Raw genomic sequence first — 13,718 nt, 5'->3', positions numbered from 1 at the left:
CTCGGGCTTTCCAGCCGCCTTGCGCGCCTCCGCCTCACTCGTCAATCTACGTATCAACGCCTTCAGAACTTTCCTGCCCCCATGCACCGTCCCGCACGCCCGGAGGTCCCCGCCGCAGTGCAGCAAGCAGAACGCGCAGACCTTGGTTTGCGCACGCTGCTCTACATGCTGCCGGGCTTGCTGTGCCTTGACCGGCTGGACCGGTCGATCCTGGGCCTGGGCCTGGGCCTGGGCCTTGTCTTTGGCCTGGGACAGCTCCATCTGCTGTCGCTGCTGCGCTGCGAGCCGATCGTGCTGGATCCGATGTTGCTGGTTGAGGTGTGCCATCGCGCCAGGCGGCATGTTGTCTTGGTGTTGATACTGCTGCGCCTGCTGCTGCTGCGCACGGTCCAGCGTCTCCCGGGCTTGGGTGTATCGATCGAGGGTGGTGTGGATGGATGACGAGTGGCCGTTTGGCCTCGCGTGCGGTAGCGTCTGCTCGGCGGCGAGCGCAGACTGGTACAACGCCGCAAGCAACACGTGCCGCGGGTCGCTGGCCTCGATAGTCCGCAGTGTCCTGTGTGACCCATCAGCAGTGTTCAATTGCAATACCTCAATAATAATACTCACGCTTTGATGGCTGTGCTGCCCTGACGGAGGAGCGGACAGTCCTCGAGGGGGTGATAAGGGACTCGGCTGCAAACTGCACAGACTGAACCCTCCTTCGCAGGCGGAGCCTCCGCTTCCCCCGCAGTCGTGTTCAGCTTTTGTCGCTTGGAGCTGCTCGCATCCGCAGTAGGGCCTGCCGGAGCTGACGCCTGTTCTCGAGACCGTTTGACGGGATCCCCCGAACCCGATCCGCTCGCCGCTGCGTTGCTACCGTTGGTGGTTGAGGGGTTCCCGACCGAGCTAGCCTGTCCCGGGATATGGACCGGAACATGGATACCGGCGTCTCGATACATCTGCTCCAACTGGTCCAGCGCGGCGTGACCCTTCTTCTGCTCTTATCAGCTAGGACCTCTGTGAAAAGCGGACGGACGTACCAGACTTGCCTCATCCGTCAATGTCGACAACCCCAGCCTGATCAAGCGCATATTCTCCAGCGACACCCTCTCGTCACACTCCAGAAAAGTGTGACCTGTCTGTCGACAGACCGGGCATGGCTTTGCGTCCGCCCGTCCGGAGAGAGCAGCAGAAGCAGGCGCTGGCGAGTTGACCGCCGTGGGATTTTTGCTGGTAAACGCGATCGCAGCAGCGGCAGCGCGAGCGGTCCGTGGAGTAGTGGGAAGGGTAGAGCCGTTTGCGGGGTTTGGACTGGGGGTCGCTTCCGCGGGGATGGCTGGATTGGGCGCAGAAGCAGACCGTACAGTCGACGGACCGGCCATGGCTGCCTGGATTAGCGGAGCGACTCGTTTGGTCGGCGAGACGAGCCGCTTGACAGGCGAGGCCGTACCGGTCGTCTCCAGCCGAGCCGCCGCCTCCTCGGCTGCCTTCATCCTCTTGGCGGACGCTACCACCCTCCTACCCCTAGCCGCCACATTCTCTGGCCACTCCTCCATCGCCTTGCCGCTATCCCTCGATGCCGCCGTGCGTAGGACCGAGTTGTTGGAGCGGATCAGACTGGACATGGCGTCTTGATGCCGCTGCATTAAAAAATATCCGGCCGCGCCTTGCAGCTGCAACCGCCGGTCCATCTTGGTCGCGAGGGTGTGGTAAAAGTTCTCGCGCTCGAGCGCGGGTAGCTCCGGGATGCCGATTTTGGCCCACATCTCGACATCCGCCGCCGCCTCGGGACCGCCGTCATCGTACTGCTTGATCGTGTGGTACAGCCACTGGATGACATCCTGGCCTTCCTTGATGAGCTTCTTTTGCTCGATCCAGGCCGTGGCGGGATTGACGGCGGGTTTCGAGGGGGACGCCGAGCCTTGTGCGCGAGCAGAGGCTATCGCCGCCCGTTGCAGCCGTCGCAGCTCCTTCCTCTGCGCCTTCTCCTCGGCGGTAAGTGGCTTCTTCGGGACCGGCGGGGGAACATGCTCCCCATCGGCCAGGGCGAGCGCTCTGGCCTTTTTGGACCCCGGCCCATGCTGCTGAGCCACCATCCCGCCAATGACCGGGCCTTTTGGTGTCCCGTCAATATTGAGTTCGCCCTCGTCGTCGACCGCACCGGCGTAGTCAGAGTCGCTCGAGTGACCCCCGCCTATCAGGGCAAAGTCCGCGTCCGACTGGTCCCCATCCGCCTCTTTCCCCTTTCCCTTTCCCTTACTCTTCCGCTTCTTCTTGACCGGCGTCGCCTCCATCCGCAACACCTCTTCCAGCTCCTTGTCATACTGCGCCTTCTTCCTCGCCAGCTCTTGCGCGTGCACGGCAGACACACGCTGCCTCGCACCCGTCCCTTCCGCCTCCTTGCGCATCCGAGCATGCTTCAGGAGCTCCCCCATATCCCCCTCCGCCCCCTCCATCTCCATCTCGTCCGTCACGTCCTGTAGCTCCCGCAAGCCCGCCTGATCCGCCTCCCAGATCTTGGCAAAACCAAACGTCCGCGCCTCTTTGCTCGGCTCGGCCTTGTCACCCCTCTCCCTGGCTTCGTCCTCCAATCGCCATCGCTCAGCAAGGACGACCGCCTCCTCCTTGGCTTGCCGCTCCACCTGGTCAATCATCTCGTCGACGTTCTTCGAGTTGTAGATGATGCCCCGGTCCTTGCCCTCGTCGGTCTTCTCGTACAGTGCTTTGGCGCCGTGCATGATGATTCCGTCAATGTCGACTTCGTCCTCGGCCGTGTTGAGATTTTGGACGACCAGGTGCTCGAGTACCATCTTCTTTTTGCCCTTGAAGAAGATTTGCTCTGACATGTCAGCTGACGACCTTTTCAAGGCTCTATTAGCTCACCCTCGACAGAGTCCTTGACCATGAGCTTGAAGACCAGCACAGGTTTTTGCTGCCCATATCGATGTGCACGAGCTATCGCCTGGTCTCGTCAGCTGCTGCCTCCGCTCCTTCTTTCTGGTCTGGGCTTACCTGGAGGTCCTGATGAGGATTGAAGTCGGGATCGTAGATGATCACTGTCAATTAGCTCTGGCTTCCTTCCCTCTTCCCCTCCCTCTCCCTTCTTCTCACGCCTTCCGTCTTCTGCGCCGACCCATCTCTTCGCTCCCCTCTCCCGGCTGATTCACTTCGTAGACTATGACTCACCCGTATCCGCAGTGAACAGATTGATCCCCACACCACCAGCCCTCGTCGTCAGAAGGAAGACAGAGTAGTCCAACCCGGGCGCATTGAACGCATCCAGCGATTTCTGCCGGATGGCCTGTGGGGTATCGCCGTCCAGCCGAAGAAACTTGGTTCCTTCGCCAACGAGAAAGTCTTCGACTACACCATCAGCTTTCGTAATGGTACACTGGCAAGCTGGATACATACTTCGGTCGAGAGCTATCTTGAACTACGATCGTCAGCTTCTCTCCACCGACTGATGGCAGCTCAGCAGGAAGCTGACCTGTGAGAACAGCAACACCCGATGACCTCTCTCCTTTAGCTTCGGCAGCAGCTGTTTCAGAAAAACCAGCTTCCCACTGCCGTGTATGAGTCGATTCTGCTGCTCCGCCGCAGGAAGCGATTCATCCTCCAACATCGGCGCGGTGAGGTATGGATGTTGACATATCTTCCGCAACTACCAGTGTCAGCTTGCGACTTTCCAGATCACAGTCCCTGGGTCCGTAAGCTGACCCACCTCCATGAGAATATTCCTCGTCGTCGTGAACTTCATATTGGCCGGGTTGGACCCCCCAAAGTTGGTGCGGACAGGCACGACACCGCCGCTCCCGCTGCCGCTGCCGCTGGCTTGATTCGGACCCGCCATGCTGTAGGGCTGTACCTTGCCTGGTATCAATTCAGGCCAAAGTACGTAGGGAGAGGACCTTGTGAAGGTGGAATGACTGAGGTGATGTATGAAAGCCAAAGTGGATGGTCTTGTCGACGCGAACGGCGCGGTCGGGTCGCGAATTGAAGTTCGGACGCGATTAATTTCAGGCACGTCAATAAAGGGAAGGTCCGTGCCGCAAGTGTCTCAGATTGGCTTTATCTCGAGCAAAGAGAAGGATGGCAAATCAGGGAGGCGAGAATGAGGTGTATGGGAGGGCAGTGGGGGACCCTAGACCATACGCAAGCTGTGTCAACTCGTTCGCACTCCTTAGTCCGTCGGGAGGGTTCGTGGGAGAAGGCCGACAAAGGATCTCCAACTGCTATTGCCATGAAGCGCCATCCTCACGGAGTATCAGCTGGATACCATCCGTCAACCAGACCGAGTCCTACAGCACCCCTATACATCCCCAAGCCTAGATCGCCGCTTCCTTCATCCTCTTTCTCAACTCCGCCAACTCCATCTTCAACTCCTTCGCAACCTTCATCTCCTTGTCCGCATCCCCCTCCTCCAACCCCCTCCGCACATCCGCCACCTTCTTCCCTTGCGCCTCTATCCGTCCCTCCAGCTCCCTCTCCTCCGGCGTCTTTTTCGCATCCGCTTCCGCCTGCGCGGCCTTTTTAGCCCGACTCGCTTCCGCCGCTTTCGCAGCATGCGCCGCCTTCTTGTTGCTCTTGACTTCCACATCCTTCACATTCGGGACTTTCCCACCCTCGGGGTGTCCGCCCGGACCAGAGGGGTCGACTTGGTCCGCCACGACCGAATCGCCCCCGAACCGCTTTTGCCATGCCTTTTCTTGTGCCCCATCAACGTTGTCAATCTTTTTGAAGAGGTGCTCCGCCTTGCCGAGTTTGTGGCCGGGGAGGATGTCGATTGCGAACGAGGTAGGAAGGCTGCGGGCGGGCGCGTTGAGTTGGCGCAGAATGTCGGTTGATGTGGTAGGCATGAAGGGGTGGAACAGGACCGAGAGGAGGTAGATGAGGTTGATGGCGTTGACGAGGACCTCGGCGCATCGTTCGGGCTGACCAGAGAGGAGGGCATTGTCGAGACCAGAATCTTGGAGGTACTGGTTTCCCCGGCTAGAGATGGACATGGCGGTAGCGAGACCGCTCCGGAGTTTCGTGCCGTCCATGTACTCGCGGTACTCTGTCAGGCGCGAGTTGATGTCGCGCACAAAGTCCGCATCGAGCTTGCCGCCGGGTGTGGACGGGTCAGGCTTGACTTCGCCGCCGGGAGAGTCGGCGGGCCCGGGGACGGCCGAGTCGAGCTTGGCATTGACAAACTTGATTGTCTGGAATGTAAGCTTGAACTACTCATTTCGCGCCTTAGCTCACCCTGTTGACAAAGTTGCCCAGGTTCGACAACAACTCGCTATTGTTCGCCTGGATAAAGTTGCCCCACATAAACGCCGAATCGCTCGTTTCCGGCCGCTGCGACAAGAGATAGTATCGCCAGACCGAAGGTGGTTGACCCGTCTCTTGCGCATTGTTTCCGAAAACACCGACATTCCGCGACTTGCTGAACTTAGTATCTTCATAGTTGAGGTATTCTATTTGGTCAGCTAACCTTCGTGGAGGCGGGCAAGCGGACTCACGGGTACTGGAGATGTTGTGGAGCATGGTCCATAGTCGGCCGTCGGCGAGGAGCATGGCGGGGAAGAGGACGGTGTGAAAGTAGACGTCTGATACGTGAGCTGAAACCTCCCAGAGAGCGCTGGTGTTCAACTCACTGTCCTTGCCCATGAATTGGTACAGCTCAACGTCGTTCGGGTTCATCCACCATTCCTGCCATTTATCGGTATACGCAGCGGTGATTGAGGGGTATCCTATTGGTGCGTCGAACTAAACGTCAGCTCCGCTCCGAGTGGGTTCAGGACGCATAGCTCACCCAGACATCTACACTGTCAGCTTTGTGCTCAGCTCCACAATGCGAACCGATCAACTCACAGATGACCTTCCCCTCCATCGCTGAATCCTCCTCCTCCACACCCACTTTCGGCACCTCGACCCCCCACTTCAAATCCCGTGTCACCGCACTCGGCCTCAGCCCCTCTCCAAGCATCCTCGGCTCCACAATCTCCCCCTTCTCCGTAATGACCGCATTGCTACCCCACCTCCCCTTGACCCGGGCTTTCTGCATCCAATCTTCCAGCGCAGGCTGGACCTTGTCGAGGCGAATACACGCGTGCGTCGAGGGCCGGACGGAGATTTTGTGGGTCTTGTTGCGCTTGCATCGGGGGTTGAGAAGGGAGGTGGGGGAGCTGAAGGTGAGGGAGCACTTGTCGCATTGATCTCCGCGGGCGTCCTGGATGTCAGCTCGGCAATCCTGGTGAGGTTTGCCAGTGGAGATAGCTCACATCGTAGCCGCACTGAGGACAAGTGCCTTCCACAAATCGATCAGCCAAAAACAGCTTGTCATCCTCGCAGTAGGTCTGGTCGGACGTTTCCAGCCGGAAGAAGTCGCGGTCGTGGATGTTCTTGTAGACTTCCTGTGTGATTCTGGCGCATCAGCTCGGGCATCCATCAGACGGCGTAAGTCAGCTTACTTGGTATGTTCATCCGTTGACGTCCGTCCCCACTTATCGAACCCAATCTCGAACCACCTAGAAAGTCAGCTCCAGCCTCCCACTCCAACATGGCAGGTGCATCAGCTTACTTGTAAATCTCGGTATGGAGTTGATGGAACTTCGTGCAGAGTTCCAAGGGCGAGATACCCTCCTCTAGCGCCTGATCAGTCAGCTAACTGCCCGATTATCGAAGACGGGTTCTGCTGAGCTCACCTTCGTCTCTGTTGCCGTACCGTACTCGTCTGTTCCGCAGATCTAGGGCGTCAGCTCAACCTCCTTTGTGTCATTGCGTCCAATGAAGATAGCGTACGTATAGTGTCGGTACGTTCAGAGTTCGGCTGTATCGCGCAAAGACATCTGCAGATAGAGTAGACCTGAGCGATGAGCTCTGTCGTCCCTCATGCACATAGCGGCAAACCATCCAGCTCACCCAATGATGTTACCCAAGTGCGGCACATTGTTCACATCTACCGCGTCAGCTGAGTTCACAAACGGCTTGCGCCGAGGCTTGTGCGTTATCGAGCTCACATGGTAACGCGGAGGTGATGAGCACGTTCCGTTCCCCCTTCTTCGGCAGCCTGTCCATCAGCTCGACGACCCTCAAAGTACACCAGCTCGGACCTCTTCTGTGACTGGGACGGGACTCACACAGGCCCCGAAGCTGGGTCGTGGATGTGCATAAGCAGCCCATCGGTCTGTCGGATCTTTTGGCCGCTCATGGTGGCTATTGTGTGTATGACGTCTAGGTAAAGCGGGATAGAGAGAGATAGTTCAGCGAAGGGTGGACCTTTGGGCTGGTATAGCGGAGTCGATTGATAAGGATTGCCTTACGTGGCATTCCTTGCAGACCCTCGGTCTATTTACTCCGAGAATTCCCCGGTTTCAGAATATTGACCAGACCACCGCGTGCAAACGCGTCTCTCCACCAACCCTTCTAGCTGATAGACCATGTTACAGTCGTCCGAAGACGCTCAAGCACATTTGGAGACGGGCCAGTCCCTCCTCGGTCCAGGATGGAGAGAGGTCGAGTCGTTCGAGGATCTGACGGACGAGGACGAGTACACGACCGACGAGGAGGTGAGCTTCGCCCCTCTGCTCCGTGTAGCCCAAGCTGATCGGTCAGGAGCTTTACGCTGTACTGGACTTTGGACAGGCCATCGATCGACAGCAGATGCAGTCCGAATCGACATATCAGCTTATCGTGCGCTGCCCGCTTCCGAAATGTCCGCAAGCGCGAAGCTGACCACCTAGGGCCTGGACACGCCTCTACCGTTCATCAAGCTCGGTAATCAGGTATATCAGGGCGAAATGAGCCCATTGATTGGCGACGAGGTCATTCTGGGTATGGTCCGAGGTAAGTCCCTTCTGAGCCTTCCCTCCCCTTTGGTCTACACCGTTGACCGCTAGACCCCGCGAACCCGACGAAACCATCCCACGTCCCACTCCACACTGCCTCGCGACACCTTCTCTTCCGCCCCATCGTCCTGAAGTCTCAAGCTGAGGCCGAGATCAATCCACCACCAGCGACTTCCGACGCGGCGACCCCGGGCGGTCCTATCCCAGAAGAAGCGACGTTCGCTCTGCCCAAACCGAGGGGGAGGCCCAAGGGCGCCACGAGCCGACCCCGGATCGTCGTACGCAGCGAGGAGGACGTGCGGAATATGGATATCGGATCTCTGCCGGACAACATCATCAGTACGTCATGATCCCCTCAGCCGAAAGGATAAGAGGCTGATGGCATAGTCGACATTGAACCCCTTGCAGTCCATGGCGAACCCCTCGCGCCCAGTACCCGCCTGACCAAGCTTCAAGCAGAACGTATCGTCCTCGGCCTGACCGCTCGGAATCGCATAAAGCGGAGCCACGATACCCCGGGTCCGTCGAACCCGGTGCTCGTCAGTCAGGCGGGACGGCGGGCGAGGGAGAGAGCCGCCGCCGCCGCGGGAGTTGGAGGGTCAGGGCATGATGGAGAAGAGGCGGATATGGAGGGGAATGCAGAGGCGGGGCCAAGCGAGGATGTCATTGTCTCTCGGACAAGGGATGGAGCACCGCGTGCGCCGAGTAAGGCGAAGGGTAAAGGGAAAGGGAAGGGGAAAGGCAAGGAGAAGGCGCAGGACAAGGATATGGAGGTGATCGTCCCTGCTCCGGGCGCTGAGCCGGACGACGAACCCGAACTCGCTGGTATCGAGCACGGCGAGAACGAGCACGCAGGTGTGGACGCGGACGCGGACCAAGAAGACGAGGAAGGGGCCGACCGCGCCCCCGACGTCCAACTCGGTGGCCTCACGCTCACATCACACGACCCCCTCAACCCGAAACCCCGGAAAAAGTACAAGCCTCCCAAAATGTCATATGCGGGCGATAGTCTTCCCTTGGGGGCGGCGCCGAACCGGGCGGTATTGGAGGCGGATGGAATAACGGGCAAGATCAAAAGGAAGAGGAGGACCAGGGCGGAGATGGATGCGGCGAGGGCGGTGGAGGCGGAGGCGAGGGAGAGGCTGGCGGGTGTGGAAGGAGCGGGGGCGGCTGCAGCGGGGTCAGCTGGGTCAGTTGGGCCGGCCGATGCTGCTGGAGGCGGAAGCGGTCGGGAAGGGGCCGGTGCTGCGGGCAAGGAAGGGGAAGCGGAGGTGGATATGCAGGACGAGGGGGATATTGCGCCGGGATCGCCCTTGATGGATATAACGGAAGAGTAGGGGCAACGGGCGGGATAAGGAGCGGCGGTATCATGCTGGACAATATGGTAGATCATGCAACATTTGTATAGAGGGCTTCAGTTCGGAACTGGCGTAGAGATTCTCAGCTGATCCATCGGTATGTACAGCATTGCACCGTCGATGATCGACCTCGTTGCTCTTTTGAGGCAGTAGCACATCTTGATTCGCTATACAGCAGTCTATACCGCCTTGACGTGCTGGATTGTCAGCTTGCTCCCCTGCAGTGTGGGAAATCCTTAGCTCACCAGATCATCTATCGTCGAGAAGAGCATACCCTCGCTCATCAGCGCCTCGATAGCTTCTCCTCTATCTTATCAGCTCGTGATCTGGCTTTCAATCAGTCAGGATCAAGGAGCTTACACGGCCAGTTCTCCCTTCCCAGCGCCCACCGTCCTACTGATCGCACTAACGTGCATCCCCTCATCCGTCACGTCCTTACTAACCAGCTCCATAATCTTGCGCTGCATCACGGGAAGGTGCGCCCAGTCGGGGTTGGCCCCGCCGTTGGCGTTGGCGTTATTGGCGGGTGCGGCGGCGTAGTCGGACTGCATGCCTTGTTGGCGTTGCACCTAACATTGCGTTAGAACCAGGTTCTGTATGCAAGCAGTGGGGCGAAGCAGAGACGTACAGCTCCACCACCACCACCAGCTCCACCGGGATACCGCAGACTCAGGCTGACCCATAATGCCTTCAAGAGGTGGTGGTAGACTTCGTTGTGGTCGGAAATGGGGCGGATGTGGGTGGCGGAAATATGGCGCTTGCCAGCGAAGGATTTGAGGGAGCCCATGATGGAGACGTATTGGTCTTGTCTGGGTAGTCAGCAGGCTGAGGTTTCTGGTGGAGCTCATCTCCCCTCTGCCGACTATCTGGCAGAGCCAGGAGGCCACTCCTTCTCTCCTGCTTCTTTCCCTGCTAGACCTTCCTTCTTTCCCTCTTCAACCGAGCTTTGCTCTCTGCCTCCTCCACTTCCCCAGCAGTCACCCAACCCTGTCCAGCCTCGAAGAGAAGCAACACCACTCACCCGATCCCATCCATCTTCCCCGACTCATCATCCGCCGAATCCAACCACTGCCGCACGTCCAAATACCCCGTCCCGTCCCCCACCGAATAATTCACATTCGTCGCTGAAGTCGAGCAGTTCCGGACCGAGCCAACTACTATGACCTTCCAAGTCAGCTCAACTCTCCCTACCCTGCGACCGCATGGGGTACTGCCAGCTCACCGTCCCGAGGTCATGCCCGTCCACTTGGAAGTCCGAGTCCGGGTGGGCTTGTTCGGCCGACATGATCTGCTTGATGGTTACTGGTCGAGCGGTGTTGTTTCCGCCTTTCTGCGGGGTATCAGTTACTGTCGCCTGTGAAGCAAAAGCAAGGCAAAAGAAAGCTGACCTTCTTTCCTCCGTCGCCTGAGCCTTGACTCCCGCCTGGCGATCCACCGCCCGCTACGTACCCTCCACCTCCACCGCCTCCGCCGCCGTAGTATGGGTTCTGTCCGTCGTCTACTGTATCAGCTTGCAGACCCCCCGCGGTCGAGGATCAACCAGCTCACAGTTGCTCATTCTATCTATTGAGAGGAGGAAGGTATGGTATACTCGAGCTTGATGGACTGTCTTGACTTTGTTGAAGGAAGCCGATCAGACCAGGCGCGTCGCGTCCACGAGAACACGCGCAGCGGTCCAGTCAGCTCCATCTCGGCGATGTCCGCCAAAGTCACGTGCAGGACGGGATCAGATTACCCCGTGTTTCACTTGACTGCACTGACCAGCTGCGAACGCGCTGTCCTTTTGCCTATCTTTCACACTTGCCTAACCTTGAAGGTATATACGGTGCTACTATAGCCCCATACAGCATGCAGCAGCCGCTCTACCACGGCCTTACGCCCTACCTCTCGGCGCTGGCAGACACCGATACGCTGACCTCAACGCCTCGGCATTCCGGTCTGAAACAAAGCCACCGGAGACGGCTTGCCCCATCTGAAACACCGCTTCTCCGTGATCTCGGACCACCGCCCACACGACCAAAGGCCAAAGGCGCCTTTTGGACGTAGCGGTGTACTTTATTTCCCCTTTCGCCGCTGAAGCGCTAAGCCAAGGTTGACTGATCAGATCATACAATAAGAGAACTGGTTCTCTTGGGTCTTGCTCTACTTTTCCCCCTCTTGCCTCTCGCCTTGCCTTGTTCCTCCCTTTCCCTTTCCCTTTTCCCCGCCCTTCCCATTCCTTCAAAGCCTCACCGGTTGCAGCGCAGCGGTGATCTCTTGCTTTATCCCTCCGTTCTCTTGCTTTACATCCATCTCCACGCTATTTTGACCATTTATGAGTTCAGCAGGACTGAACATTACGCTCCTTCAACCCCCACGCTCTTTCGCCGCTCTCTCATCACTCAACCTTTCTCCCCATCCGCCTTCGCCTCGCCTCGCTCTCATCACTCAACATGAAGTACTCGACCATCACCTCCCTCCTGGCGCTCTCGTCTCTCGCGGTCGCCTCCCCGCTCGGTCGGCAGAAGAAACGGGCCTGCACCGCCAAGCCCCAGGTACACCAGAAGATCGCCCAGGTCCAATCTACGGCGACCACCACCGTCGCTCCCGTCGAAGCTCCCGGTCAGACCCTGCAGGCAGGTGCTGATCTCCTGGGTATCTCGATCGGACTCACCCTCGGTCTCGGCGGTCCTCACCATACCTCCTCGGCGGTCCACACGGTCCCTTCCGTCCCTGCCCCCGCCCCACCCCCTGTCCCCGCTCCTCCCGCCACGAGCGGCGGCGACGGCGGCCACCCCACGCCTCGCGGGGACAAGCACGTCTTTGCCCACTTCATGGTCGGTATCGTCTCGACCTACAACGCCTCGTCATGGGAATACGACATGTCACTGGCCAAAGCGGCCGGTATCTCTGGCTTCGCCCTCAATATCGGTGTCGACCCCTACAACGAAGCCCAGCTTGACCTCGCGTACGCCGCGGGCGAAAAGATCGGGTTCGACCTCTTTATATCGTTCGACTTCAACTGGTTCACCCTGAACGACTACGATAAAGTCACGGCGCTGCTCAAGCGGTATGCGGGCAAGACGGCGCAGCTGCTCGTGGAGGGCAAGGTGTTTGTGTCGACATTTATAGGGGATGGGTTTGATTGGGACAAGGTGGCGGCGGGAGTAGGAAAGGAGCTGTACGCGGTACCGTTCTATCAGCCAAAGACGGAGTATGCGGATAGGAAGGACATCAAGGGGTTGTTCTCGTGGTATGTCTTCCGTGCAAATTTGCTGCGATTTGGCTGACCTGCAGGGCGGCATGGCCGGGTCAGCTCGACAATCAGCCCGTCAGGCACAACATGACCCTCGACCGCGACAACGCATACATGACCGAGCTGCTCAGCGCGGATAAGACCTACATGGCCCCTGTCTCTCCCTGGTGTGAGCTTACACTCCATTAGAGTGTGGAAGACCCAAGCTGACGGGACAGTCAGCACTCACTTCGGCAAAGAAGTCCCCTACTCCAAGAACTGGGTATTCTACTCGGAGCTGCTCTGGAAGACCCGATGGGACCAGATCTTGGCCATGGGCGACAAGCTCAACTTTATCGAGAGTGAGTCTTCTCCCAGCTCTCACTTCCAATCCCGCTTCTTCGCCTTCTGCTCTCTCGCATCTACTCGGGTACAAGCTGACCAACCAGTCGTCACCTGGAACGACTACGGAGAGTCCCACCACATCGGCCCCTACACCACTGCGCATTCGGACGACGGCTCCTCGAAATGGAACGAAGGGATGGACCACTCGGCCATGCTCGATATGGCCGTTCCATACATTACCGCCTTCCGTGCTGGACTCAAAGAACCGGTCATCACCCAGGACATGGTCGTTTACTGGTATCGCCCCCATCTGAAAAGTGCTTCGTGCGATTCGACAGATAATTGCGGGAGCAAGCCTACGGGATGGGAGGTGAGCTGACCCACCCCCTTCGTTCTCACATTGAGAAGGAGTTAGCTGACACAATAGATGCTGGACGACTCTGTCTTCGTCACCGTCCTCTCCCAAAACGGGGGCACCGTGACCGTAACCTCGGGCTCGAACCCGCCTTCAACACACCACGTACCTGCCGGCTCGCACGCATTCTCGGTGCCCATGGGCGTGGGAAAGCAGAATTTCAAGTTCCAGGCGAATGGGGGAAAGACAAGGGAGGGGACGAGTACGGTCGATATTAGCGATCAGTGCTGGGTGAGTCTATTCTTGGGTCTTGCGTTTTGCACATGGCATAGGGACGAACAAGGCTGATGGGCAGAATGGGATCTACAACTATAACTTCCACTCGGGGTCGGTGAAGCTCTGATCTGGTTCCGAGGGAGAGGATGCGAGGTGGAGATCTTAGTCTGGTTCGATCTGTATAGGGAAGGGGTATCTACTGCAGGTCCAGTGTAGCCCATAGAATCAATATATCATCTGTAGGGATCTAAGTATGCAGTTCTTCGTTGATTCAAGACCTCTACAGCGCTCCTCTGCTGAACCCCATGAGAGTACTAGTCCCCCCTCGTGCTGATCCGGAGCAAAGTCCTCTTGCT

General features: G+C 58.3%; 5 protein-coding genes across 5 annotated transcripts; 2 read left to right on the top strand and 3 right to left on the bottom strand.

The window, feature by feature from the left end:
• Positions 1–2,765: 2,765 nt before the first annotated feature.
• MKK02DRAFT_7867 (P-loop containing nucleoside triphosphate hydrolase protein) lies at positions 2,766–3,229 on the bottom strand (the record flags this gene model as incomplete). The annotated part of the gene is made up of 4 exons (XM_053093698.1): positions 2,766–2,821; positions 2,866–2,944; positions 2,995–3,038; positions 3,169–3,229. Coding segments are annotated over 4 exons (240 nt in total), but the record flags the coding sequence as incomplete, so codon positions are not given.
• Positions 3,230–4,307: 1,078 nt separating this feature from the next.
• Positions 4,308–7,177, bottom strand: MKK02DRAFT_16213 (tRNA synthetases class I (M)-domain-containing protein; the record flags this gene model as incomplete). Its single annotated transcript, XM_053085594.1, has 14 exons — positions 4,308–5,183; positions 5,227–5,441; positions 5,487–5,573; positions 5,622–5,733; positions 5,780–5,787; positions 5,839–6,196; positions 6,249–6,390; positions 6,438–6,494; positions 6,548–6,618; positions 6,672–6,713; positions 6,769–6,832; positions 6,889–6,925; positions 6,987–7,036; positions 7,107–7,177. 14 exons carry the CDS (start codon positions 7,175–7,177, stop codon positions 4,308–4,310), a joined length of 2,190 nt encoding a protein of 729 aa, XP_052944459.1.
• Positions 7,178–7,406: 229 nt separating this feature from the next.
• On the top strand, positions 7,407–8,613 carry MKK02DRAFT_27845 (uncharacterized protein; the record flags this gene model as incomplete). The annotated part of the gene is made up of 6 exons (XM_053087415.1): positions 7,407–7,535; positions 7,582–7,659; positions 7,710–7,812; positions 7,866–8,153; positions 8,202–8,531; positions 8,573–8,613. The coding sequence occupies 6 exons, from the start codon at positions 7,407–7,409 to the stop codon at positions 8,611–8,613; spliced, it is 969 nt and encodes a 322-aa protein (XP_052944458.1).
• A 738-nt stretch (positions 8,614–9,351) lies between these two features.
• MKK02DRAFT_27844 (uncharacterized protein) lies at positions 9,352–10,730 on the bottom strand (the record flags this gene model as incomplete). Its single annotated transcript, XM_053087414.1, has 8 exons — positions 9,352–9,369; positions 9,418–9,478; positions 9,533–9,741; positions 9,801–9,981; positions 10,194–10,336; positions 10,395–10,502; positions 10,561–10,670; positions 10,721–10,730. 8 exons carry the CDS (start codon positions 10,728–10,730, stop codon positions 9,352–9,354), a joined length of 840 nt encoding a protein of 279 aa, XP_052944457.1.
• A 1,180-nt stretch (positions 10,731–11,910) lies between these two features.
• On the top strand, positions 11,911–13,480 carry MKK02DRAFT_5809 (glycoside hydrolase; the record flags this gene model as incomplete). The annotated part of the gene is made up of 6 exons (XM_053093677.1): positions 11,911–12,404; positions 12,449–12,576; positions 12,626–12,748; positions 12,836–13,101; positions 13,159–13,377; positions 13,442–13,480. Coding segments are annotated over 6 exons (1,269 nt in total), but the record flags the coding sequence as incomplete, so codon positions are not given.
• Positions 13,481–13,718: the final 238 nt, after the last annotated feature.

This window comes from Dioszegia hungarica, assembly GCF_025882075.1.
Source record: "Dioszegia hungarica strain PDD-24b-2 chromosome Unknown MKK02contig_11, whole genome shotgun sequence".
NCBI classification, from domain to species: domain Eukaryota; kingdom Fungi; phylum Basidiomycota; class Tremellomycetes; order Tremellales; family Bulleribasidiaceae; genus Dioszegia; species Dioszegia hungarica.
This window is presented reverse-complemented; position numbering and strand designations above follow the sequence as displayed.